Raw genomic sequence first — 12,070 nt, forward strand, 5'->3', positions numbered from 1 at the left:
CGTTCCCTGTCCCGCACGAGCTCGTTTCTCCGTGAGCCGAGGTGGGCTTTTCCCCCCTCTCCTTAAATAACGAGGGTGGTCCCAGCATACTCTATATCGAGACAGCTTTTCATCAGTTGCTCATCAGCATGCTAATTGCTGTATGACTAATTATGCCCTGAATTCCAGTTGATTTTCTTAATGAGACAGCTGGGTTAATTATGTAATCGTATGATTACATTAGCCCAGAGTGCCCTGGCGAAAAGGGAGGCGGGCGTGAGCGGGATGTCACCGGGCGAGGGGTGCGCGGGGGGCACCCACGGCCACTAATGACCGGGGAGGGCAACCCCGCGACGGTGCTCGTGGTGTAAACACCAGGGATAAATTATTAATAGTAAGAGCTGCGTCGTCTTCTCCCAGCTCCCAGAAAGAGGGAGGAACAGGGGTTTGTAAACAAAACTCACTTTGGAAGTTCGGGGTGGTCGTCAGTTACCTTGTTGTATGTCCAGGGGTGAGGTTGGGTTTGGGCTGAGTGACATGGGGTGGTGGGCGGGTCATAGGATCAGAGAATATCCTGAGTTGGAAGGGACCCTTAGGGATCATCCAGTCCAACTCCTGGCCCTGCCCAGGACACCCCAGCAATCCCACCCTGTCCATGAGAACATTGTCCAAATGCTTCTTGAGCTCTGGCAGCCTTGGGGCTGTGCCCACTGCCCTGGGGATCTTGTTCAGTGCCCAACCACCCTCCAGGGAAAGAAACTTTTCCTAATATCCAACCTAACCCTCCCCTGACACAGCTCCAGCCTTTCCCTCAGGTCCTGTCACAGGTCACAGAGATCGGAGCTGTCCCTCATGAGAAAGCTGCAGACCCCAATGAGTTTCCTCTTCAGGCTGAACAAAACAAATGTCCTCAGCACTCCTCGTATGGCCCCTCTAGACCCTTCACCATCTTCGCAGCCTCCTTTGGGTGCTCTCTAATAGCTTTATATTTTTATTACATTGTGGCACCCAAAACCGCACCCAGGGTGATGATGGGCTGCCTCTCCCTGCTCAGGTAACTTACAGTTTGGGCAAGATCCACCTTTGAGTTTCTTTTAAAATTGTTCATAAAGTCAGTAGTTTACATGCATAAGCAGCAGCAGCAGCAAAAAAAAATTGTTTCTTTTGCACTGCTGTTCAAAAAAGATGCATCATCAGGGCATGTGTGTGGTGTGAGAACAGCCTCGGAGGTGTTGCTGTGGCTGGTTTGCTCCAGCTCGTTTGATGCGAAGTATTAACTGCTACAAAAATCACTTTACATTTGTAACATTAATTTTTTCATGTCTGTGTCCATCGAGATGTGTCCGTCCCCCCCTTCCTTTGTGGGGATAGAAGCTCCTCTGCGAGGGGATGGTGTGGTGTCCCAGCAGTGAGCACAGGGATGGTGGTGAATCCGTTGGGAAGGAAAGGCAGAAATGGGCTTTGCAGGTCCTGGGTTTAAAATAGTGTTTCTCCTGTGGTAGTATGTGGAGGAAGCCTTGTCAGGGATCGGATCCAGATGTGCTGGGCTGTGTACGAACACAGGATGCAGAGGACTTCTCTGTGGGTACGGGGTGCAACAAGTGTTTTAGGAAAAATGAACAGAATAGGAAGAAATAGAAAAAAATACACTAAGTTTAGTATAAAAATAGACATCTCGGTTTACTCTTGGGCAGTAATGATCTTGCAAAACACTTCTTCAAGTTCTGAATTATCCTATTCCTTTTACCAGTTTTCTCACTTTTTATTTATCCTGTGCTTAGCAGGGATCCAGAACTTTTGCAAGAAAAGATTCAAAGAGAATAATGTGTGATGAGTTTTCCACGTTTGAGTGTTCAGTGAGGTGATTTTTCTCTTTTACAGACCACAGAAAGGGCATTTCCTTTTCTACCTCTCTCCATAAGCCAGGGCCACTTGATTTTTTTGAGCCGTGTGTGCCTGTTGTTTGTGTAATGAATCGAAAGTTTTGGTCCATTGCTTGTTTAAAAATTCAGTGACCTCCTGTTAAATGACATGAAACATACTTTGTAAGCCTGGTTAATATAAAAAGGTGTGCTTTTCCATGCATGCATGTGTTGGGAAGAGGAGGGTATTTTTATTTATTTTTAAATCCATTCCTCTCAGGTAAGAAAAAAGTCATCGTGACTGTAAGGTTTATACTTGTTTCAGGTTAATTGGTGTTCATAAATACTCCAGAAATAACAGGTTTTTAGGTTTTTTAAGCTAAAAGAGCATGTTGGAGCTTGCCATAAGAAATTATTTGTGTCTCTGCCTGAAATCGTCTTGGTTACTTTATTGTCATACAGCGATTAGTTTTCTTTAATGCAGTTTATAAAAATTAAGTCTTAAGAGGTGCTTCAGCCGTGGGTTTTTTTACATGTCCTCCAGCAGTATTTAGTGGCTGGAGGCCATTAGTCCTTCAAATAGGCTCTAGTGAAGTTTGAGGTTTAATGCACAGAGACTTTTTTTACATTTTGTTTGTTCTGCCACTGTTTTGCTACTTGAACATTAACCTTTAATAGAGCTAAATTAAATATACATGTCCTGATGAATAATTATGAGATTGCAAGCATTTTCATTTTGTACATAAAGCTTCTCAGGGATTGCAAATTTGACTTAAGGTTTAGTCATTATTCACTTCATAATGCCCACGTTATTTTTTTGTCCTTTAATTCTTTACTGATTTCAATATAAAAAGCCCTGTGTATTCGGAGCAAAATGCCTCTTGTGGGTGTCCTGGCTTTTTACAATGGGCGTGTTAAAACGAGAATTAAATTAATTAAAACAATTTTTGTGAGGTTCAGTTTCTCTCATTGTGGTGCTTCGACACCGTTCGATAGAAATCCCGCGGCCGAAGCTCGAGATTCCCCAACCTGATACGACTCGTGGTTCCTGTAACCATTTAAGATGTGGATGGATTGAGGCAATCCAGCCTTTCTTTACGTTCAGCAGATGAATGTCCCGGGCTGGCGCTCTGGGAGAAATGCTGAGCTGCAGGAGTGTGACAAAACGTTCCTCGCGGATGAAGGTCGGCAGACCTCCATGGGAGAGGGTGGTGTTGTGACAGCCCACGCCGTAATTGGACCATACATAAATACTGCAGAGCCTTTAACTCGTGCTACTGCTGTGACTTCAACTCTATATTTAATTCCTTACCTGTACCCCCCTGTCTCTGCCACCGTAACATTTTAAGTTTGATTTATTATAAATATTTTAATGCGGATAATAATAACGAAAAGTATTTGGCCTAAAAAGCATAAATGAAAAAGCTATGTAGTCATAAACTATGTATGTACAGAGAACAGATGACAAGCAACCTAGATTTTGTATTATGAACAGGGTAATGCCATAAGCTGTTGAAGAACTGGAGTAACAAAATGCAGCAGGCTGCTACTTAGAATGTCTCTGAGCTCAACATAACCCAGTGCTATTCTTTTATAAACTATGCAACAACGCTGGCATATTGAAAAAACACACAGGCTCATGCTTAATGTGTTAACAGAGGTACAATAGACTTATTATGTGTTTCCAGAGACTGAGGGTGGTCTGAAAAATTAATGACTGTGGTGGTTGAAAATTAAGTGAACTCCCTAATATATACTGTTGTTGATCCACTGAGTTTGGTGTTTAGCATTCCTCAACAGGAGACTAAATCTTTGCAGCCATTTCACAAGAGATGCTGGCGCCCACAGCAGAAATATATTCAATAATCTTTTATAAGTCCATTGCACTCCAGTGTTTTCTTATTCTTCTGGGAAGAAGTCCCAGAATAAATCACACGTGCACATGTCAGGTGTGTACTGGGGACCCTCTTTATCAGAAAGGGATAAGCATCAGAGAATTAATTTTGAGAGGAAATTTGATTAATAGTATTAGAAACAGAGGGATCCAACCCCAAGCTTCATTGAGTTATTTACATCCACACAGTATTTCTGATTATTATTGATCTGTCAGTTAGAACAAGTACAGCTCAGATCTCCATGATCAAATAACCTCTTGGAGCTCTGCTGTGCAGGAGGGCACAGTTTGCTTCAGAAGTTCACTGCTGCAGAAGCAGAGGTGTGTGAGGGACAGTAGCTGTCTGTGAGCTGAGCAGTTTAATTGCTTTTTACACAAAAATTCTCATTTTGCGAACAAAAATGTAAAACTGAAGACTCTCACGTGCCTTTGGTATCATGACTGTCTGCACCCAGCAACACTCCCCTGTGGATTAACACCAGGATGAAGAAGGCATGTCCCAATGTCATGGAATCCTAGAATGGTTTGGGTTGGAAGGGACCTTAAAAACTACCTCATTTCATCCCCTGCCATGGGCAGGGACACCTTCCACTAGCCCAGGTTGCTCCAAACCCCATCCAGCCTGGCCTTGGACGCTTCCAGGGATGGGGCAGCCACAGCTTCTCTGGGCAACCTGTGCCAGGGCCTCCCCACCCTCACAGGGAAGAATTTCTTTCTATTATCCCATCTAACCCTGCCCTCTGGCAGTGGGAAGCCATTCCCCCTGGTCCTGTCTCTCCATGTCCTTGTCCCAAGTCCCTCTCCAGCTCTCTTGGAGCCCCGTTAGGCACTGGAAAGGGCTCCAAGGTCTCCCCAGAGCCTTTTCCCCAGGCTGAACAGCCCCAGCTCTCCCAGCCTGGCTCCACATTTAAGGGGTAACACAGATACAATGAAATATTTCTGGATTTTGAAGTTTGCAGGATACGAGGAATGTACAGGACTGTACATTTAGTGCCTTACTGGCACTAAAATGTATATTAATAGATAAAAAAGGACTCTTGAGCTCTGAACTGCTTGAATCACAGATGTGTTCCTGTTATCTTATGTTTCATTTCACTGTTCCCCTTTCAGATCCGGTTCCAGCCTTGGATTTGGGACAGCAGCTTCAGCTGAAGGTTCAACGTATGCACGATATTGAAACAGAAAACCAGAAGCTTAGGGAAACTCTAGAGGAGTACAATAAGGAATTCGCCGAGGTGAAAAATCAGGGTATGTTGCAAACACATTCTTTTATCAGCTCTTATCACCGAAATTTGAAGGCAGGGGTTAAATTCAGTTTTATTTCGTGCAGGGAGAGTTGACAGTAGCACTGAAATTCAGTATAGAAAGCACAGTGGTCTGTTACAGCCATCTCTGTATTTATGACTTTGGGTAGACTCTTTGGATTTGTTTAAAATTTCATTTCCTGTAACACCAAGGCAGAGGATGGAGTTGTTATTCTGCATATTGTGCTGTAGCCTTCAGCCCTGAAAATTACACCTGACTGACGTTATATGTGACATTTTATGAGAGGCGGTGCTGGTGCTGACATCAAGCTGAACGTGGGTGTGGGTGCTTGTAGGACATGCATCTTGCACAGACAGGCACCAGAAAAAAATCAGTATTTTATCCACACATACAAATCTGTACAAAATGGAACTTTTTCTGTGCTCTCTTTTCCCTTATCTAAATGTATTACTGGAGTACATTCAGCATAGTTACTTTATATTTACTCTAGAGACTATCCACAGAGCAATGTAAATACAAGCTATTACTGTTTAATTATTTAAGTTTTAATGAGACCAGAGTACATGAAAATACATGAAAATCTCAATGAGATTTAAAGCCTGTTGGCTTTAAGGCTGTTCAAGTTTTCTTGTGATTCAGAATAAAGTTTCCTGCACTAGGAAACAAAATTTTACTCAGTTGTACACCTCATTACCTATCCATGGGACTTTTCATTTCCATGTTTGATGCCCAGTTCTGAGTGGTGGAAAGGTAAATTGTCTTGGCATTTGGGAAAATGGAGATTTTATTTTTCATATTATGGAACTGTTGCACCCAAGTAACATTTGAAAGCTGCGTTAGCAACTCAGCTGATTTTGTTACATCTCATTTTCAGCAGAAGGAACATATATGCAGTTATATATTTTGAAATATATTTTAACATAGAGGGTGTGACCTCTGAAGAGGACAGGTATCAGCATGCCAGGATTTGGGCTGGACTGGAAGAGATGTCATGTGGGAGCTGTAATGCTCTAAGCCTGTATACTCTAAAAAAGTATTTTTTGCTGCAAATGTACAATAATTGCAGTTCCCTGTGCAGAGTTTTCCTGAGACTCTGCATCCTGTTCATCCAAGCTGGACGTAGGGGTTCATCCCAGAAGGTGGAAAAGCTCTTCACTTCCAGAGTTTTTTGCTGCAACCACTCACAAACTGGCATTTTTAATTTTCCCTGGTGTGCTCTCACTTCCTTCCCGTTTTCCCACTGTAACCTTTGCCTTGTTTTTCATTCCAGTGCAATAGTTGTACTCTGTGTTTCCAACAGGGATTAATAAGCTATGCAGGGAAAAGCCTGTTGTTAGCTGAGGGTGCTTTGATCAGGTAATCTCTTGGTTTGGAGGGCTGTGTGTGAGCTGTACAGTGCCTGTAAGAACTTCTTCCAAAACTGGCATAAATGGCAGTGGCTGACAAGCTTTAGCTGACCTGAGCAGTGAAGAAGGCACTCAGTGCTTCAAGCAATGTAGAGGATTAAACTGTACTTGTCCAACACATCTATTGTTAGATGCTTAAATGTAAAACCAAATTCTATTACAAAAGCCACGTTTCTTCCCATATTTGTGCTCTTCTTGCGTTCTTTTTTTTGTAGTTTTGTTTCCTTTTAAAATTAGACATTCAAACATTAGTCAAGATGCAGTTATATGCATTTCCATGAGATTATTTTGCTCTCTGCTTCTCGACATACCTGGATATTTTGGCAGATTCATGTCTGCAAACACCTGGAGCAAAGGTGTCTCCGGTGCTGAGCGCACCCGCTGTCCGTAGGAATGAGCATCCTGTTGTCTCTGTGAAGGAGCATCCTTTGCTTATTCAGGAAAAGATCAGAATTTGTATTACTTCCCGGATCTCAGAGAAGAATTTCCCTTTGCTGAGGGGAAAAAAAAAAAGAAAAAGAAGTGACGTGTCCTTTTCATGGCCTGTTACTCAGTAACGAGCCTCAGCTGATTTCTGCACAGCCAGCAAAATCCTGCTCCTTCTCTCGGAGGCAGCTGGTTTGCTGGCATTTTTACTACTCTCCTCCCCCCTTTTTTGTGGTCACAGTGGTCCAGGCTGTCTTTGGTAATGCCCAGACAGCAGATCATGTCACCAGCTACCTCCTGTCTGCTTTACAGTTCTCGACTCATCTCTAAACATCTGGATTTTCAAAGGATTCTGTGTGGGTTAGTGTGATACTACTGAGGTCTTTCCCCCCAGCCCCATAGGCTTTATTTATCATATCAGAGCGTGTCTTCTTATGTTGTTTCTGCGCAGTATAAAACTTTTTATGTCCAAAATATTTTATTTTTCCTTCAATCATTGGTAATGGCATCTGTTAATAAGCTGAGGTCTTTAACCCCCCGCCTGCATCCCTGTGTGAGTACACTGAACTGTATTGCTGCTGGGAGTCTTCTGGCAGTCCAATGCTTTTTCCAAATTCCATTATTGTTACAAAGCATACTCTGGTGAATGTCCTGCTTTTCCTCTTTGGAGCCCTATAAGGATTCAGTCCTTTCCTGTGGGTGGGATCAAAGGCCTTTCACGTAGGAGCGGATCAGGGCACGTAAAGAGATGTTGAACCGTAGCTCTGCAGGTTTATGCATCTTCTCTCCTCCATATCCAGGCATGGGATATCCATGCAGGATAACTCCTTTATCCAAGAGAAGGAGTTCTGCAAATTCCCTGTAAGGCTACAAGTGCGCGCAGAAAGTTAAAACAGTTAATGCCTGTGTGTACAGCCCGCTGTGGATGATGAGGCAGTGAGAGCAACTGGGATATGCAGAGCTGCAGAGTGTCTGTTGGGTCTGAGCTGCTGTTAATGCAGCATTTCTCATCAGTTGTGGAGCAGAACGGAGCTGTATCCCAGATATGTGTTCAATTAGTGTGAGATTGCATCTGTGCATGAACCATAGTGGAACTGCCTCTTTGGGCACGAGCACAGTTAGGTGAATTAAGTGTCCTGTGTGTACATCTGTACTTAAACCTACACCGGGACTTTATTAATCTTCACTCAGCACTGAGCTAATTTTAGACTAGTCAATAAGGTGATATTATATTTTACAATTGATTTTTTTTCTCCTTCTTATTTTAAAAAAAATCATGTTAGAGGAACCTTCTTCACTCTGCTTTCCAGCAAACTCCATTGATCCTTCTCAACCTAAACACTTAAAGTTCAATTTAACATTTAGGGAGTAAAAGGTCTCCAAAGGGACTCATATCCATTGATTTTGTGTCAGAGTTGAAGAGCTAAAGTTTAAAACACACTGAGCCTACAGGGTAAAGCAAGCCTTGTGTTGTGGAACCACGTGGAGCTGTGTAAACTCATTCTTCCCCGTTGTTTTTCTGTAGAGGTTACAATAAAAGCACTTAAAGAGAAAATCCGAGAATATGAGCAGACCCTGAAGAACCAAGCGGAGAACATAGCCCTTGAAAAGGAACAAAAGTTACAAAATGATTTTGCAGAGAAGGAGAGGTGAGTGTGGGTGTTGTGGAGGAGGAGAGATGTATTTTTGTGTTTAATCTGCCCAGCCAGGACCGACTCTGGGGCGTGCGGAGACAGCTCATATATTGAGTGATTCCGGCGGTTTCCGTGTTTGACACGGAATCATTTGATACTCAGCTTTGCACAGCGAAACAATCGTGAGAGGGTGGAAGTAAAACAAGGACAGATTGTCTCCTGGCCGTGGTGTGGTGGGGGGTGTCGTGTTCAGGAGGGTGCAAACCTGCTTTTATTCCTCGCTGGCTGTGTTGTCCTCTGTGACACCAATCTGTCTCCATTAGCCGACAGGGTAATTCAGCCTGCTGTGTCACAGAGCCGTGGTGCAGGCTGCACAGCCCTGAGCTGCTGGAGATGAAGCACCCACAGCCTGGGTAAAAGGTGCATCACCCCTGCTCCCTTGGCAATGCCTCAGAGAGGGGATGTGCACCTGAGCTATCCCGGGAAGGTTTGCATGTTCCTGTGCGTGTTCCTACGTGCCAAAATTAAGAAGAGTTTTAATAATTACTCATTTTTGTTTAAAGCGTTTTTAATGCATTTCTAATCTCTTGCAAATGAGCAGGGAGTGTTTGAATCTTCACATTAGTGGGCAAACAAATCAGGCAGGACAAGACCAAGGGGCTAAAGAGGGAGTTCTTTCAGGCTGTGTTCCCTGTCTTGAGAATTTACTTCTCCCATGGAGCAATAACACTGAACTATAATATGTTCAACACAGCGTGGAAAACCTTCAGTTTACATGAGCTTTTTAGCTGAGGGTTGGTTGTTTAAATTCAGGTCTGAGTGGGAGGAATCTACCAGTGTGAATGCAAAGCTTTTTGTAAGTCTTCAATACCTGTGGTTGCTTTTTGGTAAGTAGCTTGTAAGCAGTGGCTTTAACAGCTGCAATTTAGATACCCTTAAAAGTAAAATAAAATGGCAGGTCGTAGAATGCAAATAAAACTGTGTAGAAGATGTTTTGAGGTCTCAAAATATATAGTTCAGTTTGAAGGGAACTGACGCGTGGTTCTTGCTATAAATAGTTATTAACCTGGTCAGCAGTGTTGGGGAATAAATTTATGCACTCTATGGAGTGCAGGCAGGATGCTGGTAGTTTCATAAGCCATTTCACAATTCTGAAATCTTCAGAATATCCTAAAAGCAGTGTTGTAAAAAGCAGTGACTCCTGGGAGATGTTGGAGCAGCTCCTTTCAGAGATGAGTTTTATAACTCCTGTAGCCTGGCCTTTAGCAAGGAAAGCAGTGCCTCCATGGCCAGATGATTTTAAAATGGGTAGAACTGACACAAACAAGAAAATGTTGCCTGTGGACATAAGAAATGTGAGCATATTAAAGGTTTTCTCATGTTATATAGAAAATATCCGTGTGGGGTTTGTTTTGAAATATGTGTTTTCTTAAAGATTAGCTAATAATATTGCTGCATTTGGCACCCATTACAGCTCTGATGAGACAGCTGCTGCATCCATTCACTCCATCAGTTATGGCAACAAATTCCTTCATTATGACACTAAAATGGAAATGTATCATTCTTCTTGTACTAACTTTGTACAACAGAGGGTGCTTGGTGACAATTTTCTCGATGTGTGTGACATTTCCTAAACAAATTATGCTCAAGAAAACCTTCCACTGAAGTTGTCATTTATATAGCAGTCAACTCTTGTATAATGTTCACAGCTTATGTTATGAGGTGGCTACGCTGTTAAAATTTTAATAAGTGGGACCACAAAGTAGGAGCAGGATCACAACATGACCTGATTTAGGGGTCCCACTGAAGCACCTTGTAGCCTGGGTGGTGTTGGCAGTTGTCTGATTACAGTGGAGATGTTTGTTCGCTCTATCTTCCAACTTTGCAAAGCCCAGAGAAGTTGTTTGAGGTGGTTACAAGCTCTGTTCTCACCTCTTGTCTTCCCTTGGCAGAAAATTGCAGGAGACACAGATGTCGACAGCCTCGAAGCTGGAGGAGGCCGAACACAAAGTTCAAGCTTTGCAAACAGGTTTGGCTTCACTTTTCTGACCTATTCCAGGGATCAGGTTGGGAGGTGAGAGGAGAGGGATCACTGGGTGTGTCAGGACTGTTTGTGAACCAGCTCCTGGAAGTTCAGGGAGATCCAACAGAGCTTTGTGAATCAGAGCTTCTCTGGGCTCACACCCAGTCTGGTGGTAAATCCGGGAGACAAGTCCATGAAGGACCTGCAGCATCAGAGTATCCCTGAAATTACAGCAGGCCATGGAACTTATCATCCATGTGTGTTCTCCTCTGGCTTCACACCCTCCTGAACTGAGATAACTGTGTAGTGATCTGTGTGAACCCAGTTTCTGCCACTGTGTCTTGCCTGTTGCTATGACTTGCCATAAATTTTCATCCCTGTACACTTAGAGGTTCCAGGTCTGGGCACATTTGGCTCTGTTTACTATGAGAAAACAAGAAGGTGTTTTTCCCTGAACTATTGCAATGAGTATTTCAAATAAGTAATCAGTTTAGCCAGTGTAATAAGAAATTAATAATGTCTAGCTTTGTTAAGCAGAAACTGGGAATTTTTTGCAATGTAACAGAAATGCCATAAAAAATTTAAAAAAAAAAATCAAAATTCTATGTTTTTTCTAAGTCATAAGCCTAGGTAGAAAGATACAGCAAAGAATTTTTCATCAGGAGATGTACAACTTTATTTATGGCTGAATACTGCTGTTTCAGTACTGTAATGCTTCATGTTTATGCCTTTTAGCCTTGGAAAAAACCAGGACAGAACTATTTGATCTGAAAACAAAATACGACGAAGAAACTACTGCAAAGTAAGATTTCCTTGTTTTCTTTCTATGTCTCCCTTCAGGGTATCACTGCTTTTTTTTGTTTGTTTGTTTTGCATCTGTCTGCTGGAGACAGACAAGATGGGGGAGGCTCAGGCGTCCAAATTTGTTGGAAAACATGGTCATAATTTGGCCTCCTATGGAGAGATTATTAGTTTTCATCTTTTCTTCCACCCAGTAAGACTTTTCCTGGCACACACGCTGCTGCTTTCCTGGTTTCGTTCTCAGGTGCTTCATCTGTTTGTATTTTACACTATATATCTCTTGCATTTTGTTTAGAAAAAGGGCTGTTTCAGGAATATTCACTGTGATCTTTCAGTCTTGGTGAAAATAAAATTTCATTTAGCAAAGGATTTGTGTTTCAGTGTTAGGCACCCTGGTTCCTTCTACTCCTGGGGTAGCAATCATTGCTCTGTTAGGTTCACCCTAAACTGCAGAGAGTAGCATTTTTGGCAGATTTCTCTTGTTTTCAAGTAGGACATGAAGGTAGTCTCAAAAATATATATTCTTGTCTTCCTAATGGCTACTGTTTTCAATTATCCTCTGGTTTTATTAACAATCAGGGCAGGGAACAACAAAAGAGACAGACTGGCTGGTTTCCTTTGAACCCTTCATATTTAAGGAAAGTTAATAATGAGAAAGAATTCTCATGATCAGCAGGATAAAGCCCAAAGAGTCATTTCTGTGTCTGGAAGTGGGATGAGAATGAAGAAGCTGTTTCAGATGGCTGGGACACTGTAAGGGAAGGGTTGGGAGACGTGGC

The 12,070-nt window shown here is 42.6% G+C and overlaps 1 protein-coding gene across 1 annotated transcript in view; it reads left to right on the top strand.

Annotated features, from left to right (window-relative positions):
- Positions 1-12,070, top strand: part of CUX1 (cut like homeobox 1) — a 189,516-nt gene that overhangs the window by 79,043 nt on the left and 98,403 nt on the right. The window contains exons 4-7 of the mRNA XM_029961379.1: positions 4,846-4,983; positions 8,359-8,482; positions 10,420-10,496; positions 11,226-11,292. Of these exons, the coding sequence (XP_029817239.1) occupies positions 4,899-4,983; positions 8,359-8,482; positions 10,420-10,496; positions 11,226-11,292 (353 nt within the window). The 5' untranslated portion in view covers positions 4,846-4,898. The remainder of the gene's footprint in view (positions 1-4,845; positions 4,984-8,358; positions 8,483-10,419; positions 10,497-11,225; positions 11,293-12,070) is intronic.

The sequence above is a fragment of the Manacus vitellinus genome, unplaced genomic scaffold (assembly GCF_001715985.3).
Source record: "Manacus vitellinus isolate BGI_N305 unplaced genomic scaffold, ASM171598v3 scaffold_32_pilon, whole genome shotgun sequence".
NCBI lineage: Eukaryota > Metazoa > Chordata > Aves > Passeriformes > Pipridae > Manacus > Manacus vitellinus.